The sequence below is a fragment of the Mollisia scopiformis genome, assembly GCF_001500285.1.
Source record: "Mollisia scopiformis unplaced genomic scaffold LY89scaffold_11, whole genome shotgun sequence".
NCBI classification, from domain to species: domain Eukaryota; kingdom Fungi; phylum Ascomycota; class Leotiomycetes; order Helotiales; family Mollisiaceae; genus Mollisia; species Mollisia scopiformis.
Window position 1 is genome coordinate 1,280,538 of NW_017263591.1, and position 18,829 is coordinate 1,299,366.

The 18,829-nt window shown below is 46.6% G+C and overlaps 8 protein-coding genes across 8 annotated transcripts; 3 read left to right on the forward strand and 5 right to left on the reverse strand.

Moving 5' to 3' along the window:
* Nucleotides 1-1,031: 1,031 nt before the first annotated feature.
* Nucleotides 1,032-2,021, forward strand: LY89DRAFT_669036 (uncharacterized protein; the record flags this gene model as incomplete). The annotated part of the gene is made up of 2 exons (XM_018213062.1): nt 1,032-1,312; nt 1,586-2,021. The coding sequence occupies 2 exons, from the start codon at nt 1,032-1,034 to the stop codon at nt 2,019-2,021; spliced, it is 717 nt and encodes a 238-aa protein (XP_018072100.1).
* A 1,137-nt stretch (nt 2,022-3,158) lies between these two features.
* Nucleotides 3,159-4,203, forward strand: LY89DRAFT_697028 (arabinoxylan arabinofuranohydrolase; the record flags this gene model as incomplete). Its single annotated transcript, XM_018216873.1, has 2 exons — nt 3,159-3,909; nt 4,016-4,203. 2 exons carry the CDS (start codon nt 3,159-3,161, stop codon nt 4,201-4,203), a joined length of 939 nt encoding a protein of 312 aa, XP_018072101.1.
* A 1,123-nt stretch (nt 4,204-5,326) lies between these two features.
* On the reverse strand, nt 5,327-6,783 carry LY89DRAFT_707160 (S-adenosyl-L-methionine-dependent methyltransferase). The gene is made up of 4 exons (XM_018217581.1): nt 6,590-6,783; nt 6,404-6,533; nt 6,231-6,357; nt 5,327-6,180 (listed from the first exon to the last, which is right to left on the reverse strand). Exons 1-4 carry the CDS (start codon nt 6,758-6,760, stop codon nt 5,415-5,417), a joined length of 1,194 nt encoding a protein of 397 aa, XP_018072102.1. The 5' UTR covers nt 6,761-6,783; the 3' UTR covers nt 5,327-5,414.
* A 612-nt stretch (nt 6,784-7,395) lies between these two features.
* LY89DRAFT_718377 (uncharacterized protein) lies at nt 7,396-8,428 on the reverse strand. The gene is made up of 5 exons (XM_018218409.1): nt 8,251-8,428; nt 8,144-8,199; nt 7,959-8,039; nt 7,781-7,861; nt 7,396-7,673 (listed from the first exon to the last, which is right to left on the reverse strand). Exons 1-5 carry the CDS (start codon nt 8,330-8,332, stop codon nt 7,491-7,493), a joined length of 483 nt encoding a protein of 160 aa, XP_018072103.1. The 5' UTR covers nt 8,333-8,428; the 3' UTR covers nt 7,396-7,490.
* Nucleotides 8,429-9,691: 1,263 nt separating this feature from the next.
* On the forward strand, nt 9,692-10,816 carry LY89DRAFT_615981 (uncharacterized protein). The gene is made up of 3 exons (XM_018210748.1): nt 9,692-9,990; nt 10,036-10,320; nt 10,370-10,816. The coding sequence occupies exons 1-3, from the start codon at nt 9,734-9,736 to the stop codon at nt 10,776-10,778; spliced, it is 951 nt and encodes a 316-aa protein (XP_018072104.1). The 5' UTR covers nt 9,692-9,733; the 3' UTR covers nt 10,779-10,816.
* A 108-nt stretch (nt 10,817-10,924) lies between these two features.
* On the reverse strand, nt 10,925-13,019 carry LY89DRAFT_645366 (alcohol oxidase; the record flags this gene model as incomplete). Its single annotated transcript, XM_018211876.1, has 3 exons — nt 10,925-12,380; nt 12,428-12,702; nt 12,795-13,019. 3 exons carry the CDS (start codon nt 13,017-13,019, stop codon nt 10,925-10,927), a joined length of 1,956 nt encoding a protein of 651 aa, XP_018072105.1.
* Nucleotides 13,020-14,108: 1,089 nt separating this feature from the next.
* LY89DRAFT_669042 (uncharacterized protein) lies at nt 14,109-16,399 on the reverse strand (the record flags this gene model as incomplete). Its single annotated transcript, XM_018213063.1, has 5 exons — nt 14,109-14,663; nt 14,817-15,402; nt 15,467-16,042; nt 16,125-16,169; nt 16,314-16,399. The coding sequence occupies 5 exons, from the start codon at nt 16,397-16,399 to the stop codon at nt 14,109-14,111; spliced, it is 1,848 nt and encodes a 615-aa protein (XP_018072106.1).
* A 615-nt stretch (nt 16,400-17,014) lies between these two features.
* Nucleotides 17,015-18,099, reverse strand: LY89DRAFT_718381 (uncharacterized protein; the record flags this gene model as incomplete). The annotated part of the gene is made up of 4 exons (XM_018218410.1): nt 17,015-17,602; nt 17,668-17,824; nt 17,874-18,000; nt 18,053-18,099. The coding sequence occupies 4 exons, from the start codon at nt 18,097-18,099 to the stop codon at nt 17,133-17,135; spliced, it is 801 nt and encodes a 266-aa protein (XP_018072107.1). The 3' UTR covers nt 17,015-17,132.
* Between the last annotated feature and the right edge of the window lie 730 nt (nt 18,100-18,829).

The following is an 18,829-nucleotide window of genomic DNA, read 5'->3' on the forward strand; positions in this document are numbered from 1 at the left end:
TGTACTCTCTTGGTGTGTACTCTCTTGGTGTGTACTCTCTTGGTGTGTACTCTCTTGGTGTGTACTCTTTTATTGTGCTGTGCAATCTATACGTTTACATTTTTTAATAATATATACTCTAATAATAACCTAGTAAAGCCACTTTTTGGTAGGAGAACGTGATCAAAAGTCACGTTTTCTTAACTTATCAGCACTTATAAGTGACTGACAGTCGATCAGTTGGATGCTCTCATTTTGATCAGTCTATCAGTTGGAGAATTAGCTCGACTGATAACTGACTGACTCACTGGTTGGCCAGCCTGACAGGATCGGAGCTCTTCACTGTCAGTAATTCACATCGAATGGTATGAGATCTCCATGCCGATATCCATGAGTTGGTCGACTCTATCAGAGGCTCGAAGGGTGGTATTAAAAGCTAGTTACTGAAGCGAAACCCGCCCAGGGAAGTTCCCAAGAAGATCGGGTCTTCCTTCAAACGCGGTGCTACATCCTTCTTCAACTGCTCCGCATCTAAATTCCCAAACAAAAAGCGTCCAGAGAGCTCCTTGGCCTCAGGACTTGCCAACCAGACTGTGAAATGCGCGGGAAGTTGAACTGTGGAACCGTTAGCTTGCTATATTGCTGGTGGGGATGGTCTAACTTGCTCGTGTTCAGATGCAGGGCTAGTCCGCCTTAGAGTAGAGAGCTATACGCACAATTTCTGGCTGCAGAATGAATACGTGCAGATCCGAGTGTTCTACAGCGAGGAACTCGTAGAAGCGCGACGTTCCCAATTTCGATGTGAAGTAGGCCGAATTCTTGGCTAAGAAAGGGAGGCTGGGAGGCAAGAAGGCGAAACTGCTAGAGTTTGCGATGATGGTACTGCCTTCTTTCTTATAGGGAGAAAGGCGCGGGTAAGGTTATAGTTGCCCCACCTGTTACACATTCCATATGCCTCATAGTACTTGCCAATTTTGAATTCTTTTTTGTTGGAGAGAAGGGAGAGATAAGCGATTATCCACGAAGCTCCCAGTAATGCCCACCTTCCAATTATGCGTCATGTTTTGGACGTGCTTGTTATAGATAACTCGAGCATACTTGTTGCAGATAGCGAGAATGTTTACAAGAATTTCATTGATCGACTTACTCCACACCGGATCGAAAAAGACTTGTTAGATGCTCTTGATCCTGATATTGCAAAATTGTATCAGATAGGTTCTCTTGATTTTGACACTTTGCAACCCCTTGATCATTCTAAGGCAGAACGCTGCAATTGGCCTGGAATCGCTCTCCATGTCGTCTACGACGAAGAACATTACGGGATATCCTGGTTGTACGTTGGCGCAGGAATGGATGTCAAAAGTCGGATTGCTCAACATTGCAACTTCAGATATTCAGATATACTCCTAGCCGAAGCTGTCTACATTATCACATGTGGAATGTGCCAGGCTGAAAAGACTTTTTTGTTCTACTAGGTAGTTTTAAGGGCATGAATTCTTGTGATGAAGATCAATCCGCGATGAATACTCTTCGAAGAGTGGAGTTGCCTCATATGACAAATATTACCTTTACCTCTTTCATCAGTGGCACTTCCTCGAGGCTTTAGTATATGCGAGGCCAGTCTCCATCTTAACCGGGCCTCTCCTCTTCGACCGAAGTATAACCGCAAAGGAGTTGACGAGGGTAATGTTGAGACTGCTATAGAACTCCGTCTAGGCGCAAAAGATCTTTTGCTGTCGCACGATCCCGACATTCGTGCTTATTTTGAGCGACGACAAGGCTTCTACAACCTACCAATGTGGCGGAAACTGGAAGGACTACGACGAGGCCGTACAATCCAGGAACAAACACACTTTAGAGATATTACTCTAATGCACCGAAAGCATCAGACCTTCGAGAACAGCGACTTGGCGAGAGACGCTGATCCTGAAAAGGGGGACGTAACGGAAATCTGGATCCAATGTTCGATCTGCAAGCATGCAAACACAACACGACTCGATCGCGCACGCTATATGATGGATTTTATGTTCGGCGCAGGCTAGCTTGCCGAACGTGTCCTGGCCTCACTGGAAGGCATGGGAGATGGGATGGATCACGGGGAAAATGTCCAACGGAACTCGTTGACTCTGCTATCCGATCAATCGCCAAGGAAACTGTGACAACAACCGGAGTCGAGGCCAGGAAACAGGAGAAGGCGTGAAGTAGTAGATGTGTAATAAGCAATAATGAATGTGAATACAAATTAGCAAATGACAGTGATAATTGTACAAAATCAATTTCTATTCTTTTGTAGGTCTACTAGTCAGGACAGGTTCCTTTTAAGCTCGTTACTATATACCTCGTATCTTGTGGGATTCTTAGATTGACTTGTTGCGCCTCTTGCAGCGAGATCATCTTGATTCGTATCCGTAGGCGTATCCAGCTTTCTGAGAGTTTGTTTCGTGGGAGAGGTTGAGTCGCGTTGGGTGACTTGCGTCATGTGTGTGTCCCCATCGCTGCTAGGCCCGAGAGATGAAACGGAGTGGGCATCCGCCGTGACCAATCACCATTTCTGTTCACGATATCTTAACAGGTTTCAAGAAATGGTTGTGGTACCGGCAATGGCGTCTCCAAAATTTAATATTTGAATTATGATATAGACACAATAAGCGATCCTTGAGGGAGCTAAAAGGAAACCCTCTAGGCGTGATCCAGCTGAATCATTGTCGTACTCGGAAAGAAAAGAAAGAAAGAGGGAGAGAAAAATAAACGCTTGGTGGAAATGGCCAAGGCCGATCGAGATGCGGGCAGGTAATTTAATTTCACCTTCCGCAGGTGTGATACTGGTGGAAGAAAAGTTCCAGCGAGATCGATCTTATGCAATAGCCAGGGATAGATCTCTGCAAGCTCTGAAGATCTGGGAGGGGAAGCTGCAAGGCCGGCACCTGAGTTAGATTGCATTGAGATCGTCTATAGCAAGCAAGTATATAGGTGAAGTGAAATGAGTAATGGTTCAGATGCTCGGTATATGCTCCAAGCCATCCGACGTAAGATGAGCTTTTTTCTTTACTAATTCTGCTTCACAAAAATCCTTCAAGTCTACGTCTCTACTTACTTTCATCCGTCGTCGTCTCTTCCTCTCCCTTCTCACCATGAGAACCACAAACCATGCTCGCCGTCCGAGCTGGGCGAGCACCCTTATGTTGCTCTCCGGGGCCACCATCGCCGCGGCGTCGTGCGCGCTGCCCTCGACCTACACATGGGAATCGACGGATTCGCTCGCGACGCCCAAGTCGGGCTGGGTATCGCTCAAGGACTTCAGCCACGTCTTGTACAACGGCCAGCATCTCGTGTACGGTTCCGATGTCAACACCGCGGGTTCATATGGCTCCATGAATTTTGCGCTCTTCTCCGAGTGGTCGGAAATGGCCTCGGCCACGCAAACCGCCATGAACACCGGCGCCGTGGCCCCCAACCTCTTTTACTTTACGCCGAAGAGCATCTGGGTGCTCGGCTACGAATGGGGCGCCACGGCCTTCGTGTACATGACCTCGAGCGATCCGACCAACGCGGACGGATGGTCATCGCCGCAGGCCCTTTTCTCCGGGAGCATTGGCGGCAGCACCGGCCCCATCGACCCGGCGATGATCAGCGACGGGACGAACATGTACCTGTTCTTTGCTGGCGACAACGGGAGTATCTACCGGTCGAGCATGCCGATCGGGGACTTTCCCGCCAGTTTCGGAACATCCTACACGACCGTGATGAGCGCCGCGACCGACGATCTCTTCGAGGCCGTCCAGGTGTACACGGTGGCGGGCCAGAACCAATACCTCATGATCGTCGAGTGCATCGGCACTGTTGGGCGATATTTCCGGTCGTTTACGGCCACCAGTCTGAGCGGTTCGTGGACCGCCCAAGCGGCCACCGAAAGCAATCCCTTTGCCGGCAGTAGGTCTTCCCCATTGTCTTTTTCATCCCATTCCTATCTGTGGAGGTGGTCTTCAGTTTCGTTGAAATGAAAGGAAAGCACTCACTCACTCAATATTTCCCCCAGAGGCCAACAGCGGCGCCACATGGACAAACGATATCAGCTCCGGCGACCTCATCCGCAGCACGAACGACGAAACAATGACCATCGACGCCTGCAACTTGCAATTCCTCTACCAGGGCCTACCCATCGGGTCCAGCGAGAGCTACAATCTCTTACCGTGGACGCCCGGCGTGCTCACTCTCGTCAATTAATACGGACGCCAACACCGGATCCTCCTGGTCTGAGGGTTGGACGGGCTGCACTGTCTGCGCATCTGGGTCGACTTGCAAATACACGAATGAGTATTACTCGCAATGCTTGGGATGAGCACGCAAGGTAGGATATAGGTCGATGTGTCGCTGAGGCTATCTCTTCGCTGGAATATAGTAGATAGATGAAATGTACACAAACATACGATCTGTCCACTCATTGAGCTTAATACGTAACTAACTACTTAAAATCATTATTTTTACATGCATATACAGATAGTCAATGAATAATATAGCACTAAAAATCAGAAACTCGTAGAAGCGTAGGTCGCTATTTGCCCACCGCTGTGTACTTTACCAAACTTTTTACTAATTAAAACAAAACTAATCAAGTAATAATAAACTAATCAATCGAGAGAACAAATTTATCCCCTTCCAACGTCATGATAGGTCCACAAAGTATATGTAAGTAAATATCACCGATTTCAATTAAAAAGCAAGTTTGGATTCGATTTCCTTAACAAGAGAAATCAGGCATCTTCTAACATTGAAAGAAAACTGGCTCCATTCCTAGAGTTTAAAGTAATCAACATAAAGGAATTGGTGGTCTGAAATGTCGAAAATGAAGCTATTGATATTGAGAAATCTCACTGGGCATTTCTGGACAATGCAGTCGCTGTTTATCTATATTCCGTTCTCGTGTCCAGAGTATGCTGCGAGCCTATTCGTAGGCAACAGTATAGGGAGGTCGGATCCTGCTGGCGTTAGTATCGTGTTTGCGAGGCCCTTGTGCACAAGGGTGTAACTCTTCTGGCAGGTTTGAGTGTGGTTGGCATTTTCGGAACAGCCGCTATATACACTTTTGGTAAGAAGCTCCGTCAAAGATTTAAGTTTGCGGAGATCTAAGCTACGAGATCATTGCGAGATTTTGCCTAGCTTTTCATGTGAAAACAGGTTTTTCATTGTGCTTTTTCTTGGATGGAGAACTTGTAGTATCGATAGGAGCTGGCACTTTGTCATATGCCACTTTTTAGGCTCTTTTGGGAGTCGTTGTTTATCTTCTTTAATTTAGAGTCGAAAATGGTCGAATAGAGGGAGTCTTTTGCTAGTTGAATAGTAAAAGGTGGTGATCAATTTGACTGGTATTGAACATGGGATATCCTATAGATCAAAGAACAGCTGACTGGATCAGTTGTGCCTGCCACGTCCCGATTTCAATACTTTCTGACAGCCTCAAACAAAGTCGCACTGGCATCTAACCTCTCTTTCGGATACCAAACTTTCTTGGCCTCAAGTCCAGCCCGTTCAAGTAGATCAACCCATTGTTTCTCGGTTCTCTCCGCTGCAGAGAACATTGCCAGCATGCTGAAATCAATCTCTGCATTGTACAATGGTACATTCTTTTCCGGCAAGAAGTTTTCGTTCAAAAGCAACACACTCTCTTCCGTCATCGCTTCTTTGATATTCGTCAAAATCTCCAGAGATTGCTTATCAGGCCAATCGTGCAGTACTTGCCTAAGGTAATAGGCTTTGGCGCCTCTCACTGGCTGAGGATCGAAAAAGTTATGTTTCACCCTCTCGATACTTGGAGAAAGTTCCTTGATATCGTCGATTGCCACAGGAAGGTCCTGTAGGATTAACTTTCCCGGAAGATTTGGGAAGCGGGCTTGGAATGCAGCCAAGTCATGGCCGAGACCACCACCGATATCAACGAGGAGAGGAGCATCCGCTGGTGTGCTTCCGAATCGAGATTCGACTGGGAAGAATTCGAACCAAGGCTCACCGCGGTGGAGACGTGTGAGGGCCATTGTTGCGTTGAAGGCTTCTTGTTGTAATTGATCGGCCTTAAGCCAATCCCAGTACTGCAGGTCGGTTCCCATGGCAAATTGGAAGGCTGAGTCGTAGGCATCTGTGGGATTTTTGTAGCCTGTCTCGCGAAAATAATCTGCGAGTCTGACGATAACTCTTGCGCATGATGCCCTAAAGTTTTTATCAGTTGATATGTCAAACTATATTAAGGTGGAACTGACAAGTGGGTGATAGGAGCTTGAAGCGGAGAACCAGCTGCGAAATATCCTGTCTTGGGCGTTGAAATGTATAGATCTATGTCAAGTTCTTTTGCAAATCCCATCGCCACCAGGAATCTCATCAGTCGAGCTAAAAAACGATTAGCGAAGAGGATTGAGTCAGTCAAGGAACTCACTGATCAATACAGGGTCACCTCCAGTCTTCTCTCCTAAACCTTTTGAGGTTATACCTACTTCCTGGACATCAATCAAGGCAGTGAACAACCCCAAATCCATTGCAGTCCTGATTGCTGCTGATCGATGTGCCTGAAATTTGAGTTAAAATGATTGCTCTTATAGTATCTCCAAAATATATCACATACACCAAGAGCAATAGAGACAACAGTGTCGATGGGCGACTCGATAGCATTCTGTAGTCCCTTCGTAGCTGCTAAGAGCAGTTGCCTTTCGGACTCAGGAACGGTTCCAGGAGCAGCCGAAGAGAAAGAGATGGCGGCTGCATCAATGTTCTTTATCGTTTCCGAGATGCTCATAATGACAGAGGCTGATTTTGCAGCGAAGGGGGAAAGTGATTGGAATTTGGTATTGAGAAGAAAGAGTGAATTATATACACATGTGCGGGAGGCACAGCCCTCCCTCGAGGCAGGTGATCATAAATTTATCACAGACTGTCACACAACTGCCGATGTTGCCTCCACAACATGAAGTCCAAATGGCAAGCTGCGAGGCATGCTCACATTTCTAAGCCGCTACCCGCGCTATACAAGCCAATCAAATGCTAATGCGTGTTGACGGACCAATGATGTGCACTTCTTCGCTCGCTAGTGATGCATGAGCGGCAGCGGCCTCCTCAAAAGCTGGAGAAGCGATGAGCTGCGCCGTAGTAGTACCTCAATTGTGACCCCTTTCTATTTTAGCGAGAGACTCTTATTGGCTGGAAGGACGAGGAAAGCATTTTGAGGGGTTCGCTTATTTCAGTCTACTGCTGGAGGCTCTCAAAAATCGATGACGGGTCGGACATTGAAGGGTCTTAGAAGGCCGGGGCAGAATAGCATGATGCTCCCAATATTTGTACCTCCACGTGCAGTGTAGAACATAAAATGGAACCCCTTTTTACACAATCCATTGCAAAGTCACAAACACAGTCGGAGAGAAGCAAAAATATTTTCTGATTTGTCTTATCCTCCAACCCAAATCGCAAGGACATGCAATGGTCACGTGCCGCTTTCTCTTTCCTCATTCTCCAGCCTCTTGCTACGTCCACTAGACATTGAGCTTCTTTCCCTCATAAACGTAATCAAGAGGCTCATATAGAGTATCTGGACTCTCTTCGCGTTTCTCCTTGACATTCAATTTCTTCCCCTCATAGACATAGTCGAGAGGTTCGTATAAAGTATCCGGAGTCTCTTCACGCTTCTTGTCCTTGACATTCAACTTCTTGCCCTCCTGTCCAGAGTTAGCAACGCTCTCTGTTTGCCCAAACTAAGGAGCATAGACACTCAAATTCCTCTTTTGGTATACTAAGACTGAGTAAAGTGAATATTGGGGCTTACATATACATAGTCAAGCGGTTCGTATAAGGTGTCCGGTGTTTCTTCGCGTTTCTTATCCTTAACGTTCAATTTCTTGCCTTCCTATTACAAGTTAGCGACTCCCTTCGATTGCACCAATCAAAAACCTGATTCCCAACTCCAGCTCTCATCGAACATAAATAATAAATTCACCACTTACGTAGACGTAGTCAAGGGGCTCATACAAGGTGTCAGGAGTCTCTTCACGTTTCTTCTCCTTGACGTTCAATTTCTTCCCTTCCTGCCCGAATTTAGCAGAGATTTTGAGTGCTTTAATCAGAAAATGAAATGCAAAACCTCGAGCGCTGACTCTTTAAAAACGAAGACGACGGATATGGTACTTACGTAGACGTAGTCGAGGGGCTCGTACAGGGTATCAGGGCTCTCCTCTCGGATAGTTACTATGAGTCTCAGTGAAGTGCTCGAAACAGAGAGGGATTGGTTGAACTAACCATCTGGAGATGATACGGGAACAGCAAGTGCGAGATATGGAAGGGCGGCAAAGAGGCCCAGAATTTGAATTTGGAATTTCATGATGTGTTGGTGTTAACAGAGTTTCACTGGAAGGACTTGTAAGAGAAGTTTCGTTTCGAGAAGAGATTGTGGGGGAATAAAAGTTAGTACTTCAACGGATCGCGGATACCCCGCTGTCAGAAATCGTGGTCAGCTCGGTGAGAAACCGCACTGCATTCCAGTTACGTCTAAAAGATCAACATATCATTGTCCCGATCTATCTGGGTTCTCGCATGCGAGTAGCATATTGCAAATCTGCACTAGGATGTCGTCAATCCTATCCCGTGTAACCCAAATCTGATTGTGCGTCAACAGACATGCCAGGAAAATCAAGTGATAGGAGGTCAGTACGCTGGGATTTAGATGCTGGCATATTTAGGCATAAAGATCCAGGTGAAAATGTGCTTCACCGAGGTCTTGTGGACTTCAGAGAGAATATTCCGTCAAATAAATCGACGAATAGGCTACGCCACGCTGCGTTACGTTGGGTTCTGATGCTCACACTACTGTATGCATGCAGGGACAGCGATGGTGGAAACCCAGGCGGGTGGCTGAAAGCTTAAACCCCAGCCAGGCATGATGATGATGATGATCTGCCCCACTACGTAAAGCTTGATTCCTACATGTTCAACTATCTGTCTGCACGGATTTCGTAACTCTATATGATTAATATATATTCTTGTACTGAACAAAGAAACGTTGTCTTGTACACTACTCTGATATATGCTTTATATGTTCACGTTCATCTACCTGGCCAACATTTTAGAGGTTTTTGTTCAATATCCAAATTACCCCACCATCCGCGCCTCCAACATGCATCTTCCCGATGTCTATCTTTCTTCATCAAGAAGGTGGTACGAAGCTTGTCTAACACTTCTTGGGAAAGGCCGGCTGTCAATCGGCAGTCGTGCCGCAAACCTTACCGTAAGCTCCAAGTCTTCCGCATCTCGTATATCTATTTGTTGGCTCGGGTTTATTTAATCTGACGATCGACCAACATTGTGCATGATATGGCGCATTAGATTGCCCCTCCTGCCTTTGCCTCGGGACTCGCGGTTTTCGTAGGTCTACTCGGTGGTTTCATGAATGCCTTTCTGCATGTGGTATCGGAGTGACTGCAGATGATATACTCTCTATCCTTGTGACAGGACCGAGTAGTCTCAGTCGCTAGCTCGGAAAAGGCAGGTCCAGTAACGAAGGATCTCAGTCCGTTCGTGACAACATGCAAGTGTATCGATGATCAAGGAAGTTGATGAATACCCCTCTGCAATGTCCGTCTTACTCGCAGATTTGTAACCTCAGGCAATTTACACAGATTGTTTTTCGAGACAGAAGCTCCCGAGTACTCCGAGTTTCATCTCCTTCTCAGTGTTTTCCGTCCCCACCAACTTTAATCTGCAGGTTCTTTCATGAGTTTCCATAATGTGGTTCTCAAGACCTCAGAGGTATCAAGCTCTCGACGAAGAAGAGAAACCACTCCAACAAGACAACTCATCTTCAGACTCTCTTCCAACCCCACGTCGAGTATCTTTCCAAGATGACTTTCTCCCGAGAAGATACTGGCGATATCTCATCTGTCTCTCGATCATTAACTTCCTCATCCTCGTAACCTCCTGTGTTCTCCTCCTAAGCTGGTTCATCAACGCTCCTCATGGCCGAAATGCGCTCCTCAAAGCAACATCCTTTTATTGTTCGTCCCACCCCCTTTGCTCTTATCCTGCCACTGACTCATTTATAGCCCCCGTCCTCGACAAACTCACCATCTCCACCTCCGTAAAAATGATGAACGCAACCCTCTACCCAGGCCCCAACCCCTCCCTCGCCCGCCAAAAACCCAACCCCGAAGTCGATGCCTGGTGGGACGAACTGGAACTCCTGCGCACCATCCCCATCACCAAAGCCCAAGTCCTAAAGCTCGGCAAGGATCCCGAGATTGTCGCCAAATTCGATGATGAATATTGGGGATTGGGAGACGATGCTTATATGGCGCAGGTTGATGTTTTTCACCAGTAAGTTGCCTGATTTAACGAGGGCAGGAGAGGGACTAACTGGAATTAGAATGCATTGCCTCAACCAACTCCGGAAATTGATTTACCCAACTTACTACAATTATACCCAAAACGACATCCACCACGCGGAGCTCTGGTACGTGCATCTGAATCACTGCGTCGACGTATTGGCGCAGAACCTTATGTGTACCGGTAACACGGATCTCTACACCTTGAACTGGATGGAAACACAAGGGTATCCGTTTCCGGACTTCAACATCAACCATCAATGTAGGGACTTTGACGCCTTGTTAGAGTGGAGGAAGAAAGAGAGTGTTGACTTAGATAAATGGGTTGCGCAGAAAAAACCAGAGGGTGCGAAGCAGGTTGAGCCGAGTGAGGGCATTAAGCAGCTGTTGAGTGCAGAACATGAGAAGGCAGGATGGGGGAGTGATTGGCATAGTCATGGACATGGCTGAAGAAGAAATTCTGTATATATTGATTTTGCTCGTAATGTATGTGCGAAGAAGTGAAAGCCATATGTGCAAGCAACTTTTGAACAGACAATTGTCGAAGAAATACCCCATCTACACATCGTGCGTGATACTTTTTCTATGCCAAGGACTCACATCCAAGCCTCAACGGTCGAGTTCAAAATACTCTCCGAAGCCTTCATGCCAAGCATGAATGTCGGAATGACCGGAAATCCACCGGGAGTCCTCGGGAAAGCACTAGCATCCACAACTCTCAGCCCATTCACGCCTCTAACCCTGAACTTACTATCTAACACCGCCATAGTGTCATTGTCAGCGCCAATCTGTGCACTGCTAGTAGCATGATGACTCCAAGCCTGTTCTTTGATAACAGTTTTCATGTCACAAGTGCTGTTTCCATTGCAGGGCCAGATTTCTTTGTATGGAAGCATTGCACTTGGCAGGTTATCAAAGATCTTGCGACCGAACTGAACGGCTTCGGAGATAGCTGCAATGTCCTTGTCTGCATCTGCGTCTTCGAAGAAACGGAAGTTGATATCAGGCACTTGGCGAGGGTCAGAGGACAACAAGTTCACGGTGCCTAATCGACCAGTGGGGTGGATCTTGATCATACTCCAGTCGAAAGTGCTGTCTGTATCGGCGTACGGCGTGTTGATTGTGTCGGATGGGTAGTAACCTCTGAACGGATTTGCGCCTGGGAGGCCGAAGAAAAATATATCTCGTTCGTTCATGGCGGCATTGGCTGTCTTGAACATGAGAGCATCGAGGGGGCCGGTGGCATAAGGGCCTTTGCCTTGGTACCAGGCTGCAAGACATGGATCACCAGGTGCTCCGTAGGTGCAGGTTGGTGCAAGACTGGTGAAGTTTACTGCGGCTTGTGCAATGAATCCGAATTCTGTGTTGTCTTGCATTTGATTGCCTACACCTGGAGAATCAACTAGGACGGAAATATTGAACTTGGTCAGCTCAGCTTTAGGTCCAATGCCGCTGAGCTTGAGGAGTTGAGGGGTATTAAATGTACCACCGCTAATGATGACTTCGTTTCTCGCGAATGCTTGTATCTTGGTCCCTGGGTTGCTAGCATTGTAGCGAGGATCTGCAGCGTACATGCTCTGACCAAATAGGTATTCAACGCCAATCGCTCGTGGTTTGGTGGCAAGTTTTCCTGTGGTGTTGAAGAGGATCTTTGTAGCGAACGAGGTCAGGCTGAGTGTGAAATTATATTTCTTCGAGCCATCGGCATTAGTAGCGTTCAAGACATCGCTGACAAAGTTCCTAGCACTAGATCTGCGTCCCATTGTGTTCCTGTGTGCTGGAAAACCATAGAGACCAGTCTGTTGATCGCGATCTGGGCTATCGTTGTTGAGATCTTGTTGCACGAGATCATAGACCTTCGTTGGGTCTTGTCCCATGAGTTTCTCAGCAGACCTCAACACGTCTGCAGCCTGACTCTGATTCCTCAGGAATTCGTCGCTATTGATGCAGATGTCGAGATCACCCGCGTAGCCATGTGCCTGCGGGTCCTTGGCGGTCGCGGTATAGTGGTTGTTCTCCATTTTGATGAAATGCTGTCGCATGTTTTGAGGACTGTTGTGGTATTAGCTATGACTCTGGACTTATTGCCGTTTGCTAACCTCCACGAACTGCCGCCAGTAATATTCGCGATGAGTATCCAGTCGCTATCACTTGGCAGAGCTGAGCAAGCAGCGTTGTGCATAGAACAACCATCCAGTGTGCCAGCTCTTGGATAAAATACACCCAATTCCTTAGCATTAGCAGGCGGAGATGTGCCGACATAGTATTTACCGTCTGTTGTTTTCCAGGTCAAGCCATGATATCTTGCTTGGACGGCCGGATCGGAATGATACTTGACGAAGAAGTCCCATCTGAGTAATGGATCATTATTGGCCTATTCACTTCACATTAGCTGAATTCAAAATAGAGATCCACAAAGAGGCAGGTGAAGTTCATCATTTGTGGTAGTATAAGAAGAAGACTTACCATGCTCGCCCACGCAGCAGTAGGAATCTTCACATGGAGATTTGTAGCTCCTTGATCATCACCTGCTTCGAGAAGTAGCACAGAAGCACCCGCCTTGGCAAGATTTACAGCTACAGGAGCTCCACCTGGCCCTGAGCCAACGACGATATAGTCATATACATTGACAGCGAGCGTTGCCACGGGGAAAGCAAGAGATGAAACGATGGAAAGCCTGAGAAATTTCATATTTGCAATTTTGCTCTTGAATTAAAGACCTCTGATAGACAGCATCTGGCAATGAGCTTGAAATCAGGAATCCCCCACATTTTAAGCCATCAACGGACCTTTCATCCGCGATTTTTGTGTCATCGTGCTATGGCTTTTCTTTGCCCATCCAATTCGTCTGATATTTCTAACAGGTAAATTTAATATCGCTTTACGATCCTCAATTCCCAATTTGCTTTCGCGTATGATTGAGTTGATGAGATAAAGCTCAGAACCTGCATGTCTTGCAGTCAGCCCGTCTTGGCACAACCCGAACCCACATTGTCGGCAGGAACCATCTCGGCTGTAAGGCGCAGCATGTACAGAAACAGATTGAGAATTGTGGCTTGAAGTACTTTGGAGTCTATCGCCAATGTCAGATAGCTTGTTTGAACATCGTGCTTCATTCATTGGACATGTTCAGCAGCAGAAGATATCTTCGATATACCAACGCTTCTCGGATCATATCAAGTCTTCTGCAGTCTGCAAAACTTCTGTTGGACTTGAGCATTACCGTATCTCAAGAGTGAAGACATATGGAAAGTGATGTTGTGGGAGAATAGTCATGCAGGAACATAAACGGGAGCGAGAAGCAACCCCTCATCGAAGCCCCACTTGCTGACACAGCGCCTTTGTCAGGCGGGTAAGAGATTCAGCCAGCATGGGTATTCCCCGAAATTGATTGCCCAAATTGTCGGGATTATAGGTGTATCTTGGTAGCTTGAATTCGGTCGTGGTAAAGAGCAGCCGTTTTCGGTTTGTCGGCACCTTGTCGCTTGCGAATTGGCTGGTGAAACCGTGCGGAGATCTTTGAGCCACTTAAGTGACACTATCGAGCAGCAGAGGAGCGAGAGCGAAGTCCAGTGAATCGGTTTGATGTTGCAAGATAGCAGCTATCTTGGGTATTGGCTGTTCAATTGCAGCCATGCTCCAACCAGGTCGAACTCGGCGACTTGAGCGACTTTTCTCCGTCCACCACCATTTATCCTATTGTCAAGCTGTGGATAATATCGGAGGTCAAACTCTATTATAGAGCATTTAAGTTCGAGCGGGAGGGCTTTGCTGATATGTTCACCACCGAATCGTCCGTTTCACCACTGGCCCACCAACCATGAAACACGTCAAGTGTCCCTCTCGTTTCTGCAAATCAAACTTCATCTTCGTACCCTTGACTCTAGCCTCGTTTGGTATATATTCGCCTTTGATACCTTGCTCTTCGACTTCCATAAGAGAAGTAGCCATTCTGCCGGCTAGTACCGAATCCCAGACTCCTTCACGCCAAACTCTAGATAGGAGTAAATGTATAGCTTCGCGCCGTATTGTACGATGGCGACATTTGATCGCCATGACATATAGTTGAGGTATGTATCCTAAGTCGAAAGTGAATTGTCCTTTAACTGAGGGATGCGAGTGAAGGATCTTAGCGAGACGGATGACTTGTTTAACCTCGTCAATTCTTTTATCATAAACCATCTGATCAGTGTTGAGTGTTGTTGAAAGAGCAAATCTTGTTGCTGTGAAGCGAAGCTGGAGGCTCGTGGAGCACAAGTACTCTTTGGTATCTGTGTGAGGGCGGTAGTTGTTGAGAAGTGGGGTAAATGCGTGCCACCAAAGCTCAAGCTCGTTCTATGTCGAAAATTCGAGATCAGCATTTGTTCTATATCATGTGGTGAGACAAGGGGAAAAAACGCAACGTATAAGTCCCCAACCATGCACGGCACTTTGCCTGCGAAGAGTCTGATTGCGATGCGCCATGAAGAGTTCCTCAACGTCACTCACCAAATGCATTTGCTTTTCCTCATAAGTGGCTGGTGTCACGTCTTGAGAGGGAGGATTCTCCCGATTCAAGATACCGCCCTCTTCACCTTCTACATCAAGAATCCAATCATTCCGAGGGATAGCTTCATTAGCTGAGTGAAGATTTCCTTTCTTCGTGGTGTCTTTTCCACCGCGGTGATATACAGAACTGATCCAGTGCATAAGACGTCGCATGACGAGCTCATAGTATTTCCTTGCCTCGTGCATGCTGGAAAATACTTTTGGCATTCGTACAATACAATCTAAGCCATAGTCCTTCATTGCCATATGATATTCGATAGGTCTAGAGTCGATGAATGAGTTGGATTGCATGTCGAGACGTGCAAAGGCTTGAACTAGGTCGTCCTCGATGATATCTGGCGCTGGTGAGTGGAGAGCGAATGATGGAAAATCCGTGGATTCGTTGAAAGGTGGGACATTCAAATGGCCCGTTTCGGTGCTCTTTGGGTTCTTCGTTCTGATGGGGCCTGTGATAGCTTGTCGTTGGCTTGAGATGAAGTCTTCCAGCAAGTGGATGCCAATTTGCATTTGCGTGATAGCCGACTCACTAGGGAATCATGAGTGATTTTGAAGATACAGATGGTTTTCTCACAATCGGGGAAGAGACTCACTGGTTGCCGTGCAGACTCTCGAAGCAGATGATCAGTAAGCAGGTTAGTAATGTGGTTCTGAGTTGATGCTTTTGTGTGGCAACTGCATCCCTCATTTGCTTGATTGCTTTGCTGTACTGTTCGATAGCGAAGCGATGATGCTCATCAAGGGCAGTGAGTGGGGCGATGTAACGACCATCTTGCTGGGATCTCAGATCAATGGTCTGCTGAAGAGCGCCAATTGAGATGATGCCATGACGAACAGACTCTTCTTGTTCGGCCGTTTGAAGGATGAGTCGGTTCCATAGTGGCAGGTCATAGAACCCAGAGAGCTGGATAGCAACATTGTCGCAGAAGACTCGGAAGTAGCGAGCCTCCTTCTCGGATCCAAACAAAGTGTTTCGGGGCTGTAGAAGTAGACCGCCTCCGCAGCTGGTCCATTGTTTCAAAGTTGGAATTGGGATGCAATCTGAAGATGTCGGCGCTGGTTTCGGGGCAATTGATTGCTTTGGAGCAATTTTATGCAATCTAGCCTTTTTGGGTACCAACTTGCTGGAATTGAGATATCCGTCGCACGAGAATCCGCTCTTTGCGCACCTTTCCACTAATCTTAGTACTTTCTCAACAGGACAAGGTCATGCCGTTCTGGGAAGATGGAACGAATGATCAATGTTCTTACTTCTCACATTGAGGTCTACGCTCATCACATTTGATTCTTCTCTTCCTATAGAAAGCAGTCAGCTTCGTTTCTGTTTGCAGCCAGGTATCAAGCCACAGCAAGGCCAAGGTCGGTTGTCATAGGCGGATGAACGAAACTGTGGCCATGGGAAGCTCTCGGGAAGTGCAAGCTCTCGTAAATGCACCATACCTGCAACTCAAGCATCCGGAGCGGGATTTCGGAGCAAACACCCGTTTTCTCTCGTGCCTAGTCTTGGTGATACCTTGATTCGTCATGTCTGTCAAGCACGTCTAACTATTTGCTGGATTTTACCTGATATTGGCATCTCGATGTCCGTCAGCTTCTTTGTGACACATGAAGCGGAAGCAGTCATTGAGAAAAATATCGAAGCAGATATTAAACCACAGGGTAGAGGCGCAGTGAGGTCGAGTTAAGATTTGGTCATTGGTGGTTTCGTTCATTTCAGCCAATAACAACTGCCGGTTTTCGCTTTCGGGTCGAGCTCGAGTTTGACTTAATGAATGGGTCTAACCAGATAGAGCAGTATCTATACTCTATACAGTTAGCGCCTGAAGATCTTAAACATCAACTTTTATCTCTCCTTCAGACTTACCTCCGGAACATTGAAGCTTCTATCAACAATAGTGGTAGTCCCTCTCACCATTCAGCCCTCTCACCATTCAGCAATTATGCTTTCACATCGGCAGGTCTCGATTGTGCCAGCACACAAAGGAGAGCCGCACACACTCCAATCACTTGCCGCTCGAAGAATGATAAGAAAGGTAAAGCAAGAGAATTCGAATAACATGGATAAGAAGGCATCTTCCCAAGTGAGCATCCAACGAGGTTGCCACTTGCATCCAATCCTTTGGATATGATTCCTCCCACTGATGCACAGAGACGAATCTCACGATTTAAAGTCATCCACATTTCTCTGACCGTCATCTTGCCTCGATCCACATGCCCATACCGAACAAAAACACAAAAGCAACTGAACTTATCCTCCCATCAATCAAAAGCCTTGCGATAGCCCTCACAAAAGAACGCAGTCTTCCTACCCTTCACAACCATTCTCGCATGCTCGGGGCCGACATCAGGACAACCAGTTGGCTTCAACAACTCAGGTGGAGCAGGCAAGTTCGTCATCTTAATGTACGACTTCCACATCTCATATCCGATTTCTCCATGCTTCTTCCAAAACGTAACGAACTCTCCACTGTCCATCAGGACTTTGGCATGGGTGCCCGCATGCGCAATAGCTACGTCCCATAGCATACGGTCGCTTGCTGGCGTTCCTTCGAATATCAACTCAAGGCTCTGACAAAAGGCCTCGCTGTTCCAAACTTCAGGAAGTAGAGCCTCGTACCTCTTAGTCGACAGCGCCTTAAGCCCGGCAATGTCTTTCTCTTCTCCGAGCATGTACACTGCAGTGTGAACAAGCAGGTTCTTCTCGGCTTCCTCTCGGCTCTTTTTGATCTCTTGACCAAGGATTCTATTCCGGTTAAGCGACGTGGTGTTACAGGTCTTGCGCCCAGCTCTCCACCAACAGCGGCCTGTACTGGTGCTTGGGATTCGACGTTGCTTTCCTTAGCTTCCGGGACTGGAACGACCTTGTAATCACCAGTATACATGAATTGAATCATGTAGTTGACAACGTCTGGGTCATGATCGCTCAAATCGATGGTACCAGTCTGACTCTCCTATGCCCATGTCAGCTCAGCTCACCTTCACGGGAACAGAACCACTTACCAGGAAACCGCCGTCAGCAGCCGCAGCCAGTGGCTTCGATTGTAGGCAGATGATGGCCTTGTGTACACGCCAATGCCTGTCTTTGCATTTGATTTCGAGATCAGACCACTTCCCGGTCTCGAGTAAGCTGTTATCGAGTCAGTATTGGCGTTGACTTGGAAGAAGGCGCAGGAGCTTACGAAGCAGCCATTGGAGACAATCCCGAAACCTGCGATCCAGACGCCATGTTGTCGTGAGTTCGTTTGCTCTTGAAGTGGGAGGAAGGTCAGCGTTTGCTCTGTTTTCGGAGGTTGACTTGAAGGTGAATTCGTGAAAATGAGGAAATAGACTTTGCGCCCTCGAGCGAGGGCGTAAAATGTGCGGGAAAAGTCTAAAGCGTACACCACATTGAGGGGACACGATTCTGTTTCTTCGCAGATAAAAGAGGCTGTTGGCAGCGTGTTTGAATTCTGATATCGACGCTGCACCGACCTATTCACTAAATATTCTATTGGCTAAATTTCATTATTTTATGAATGGATCAGTTATTTGGCCAAATATTTATTGTTTGATATAATGGAAGTTTTATTAGTTTATTTTTTTTATTTTTTATGATGCTAGTATCGAAGATAAAGACTAAAATATTAATAAAGCGGATTTTAACGAAGAAAAACACTATTTAAGTATTTTCTTAGATTTCTTTAATTTTTTTTAGCTATTGGATTAGTTGAGGTTGAGTAAAGTTTTTGGTAATAATAGCTTTTACATTACGTGCAAATTAGTATATTCGAAGTGTATTTAAAAAATATATTTTCAAGCTATAATCGGTAGATCACATAGTAAAAAACTTTTAAATATGGAAACGCTAGTATCTGAGTTTATTAAGGTATGTTATTCACGCAAATCTTGCGCAAAAAGGAAGGGGATTAAATATTAGGTTTGAAATATTAGCTTATTTTGGGTAGATTAATCTATTG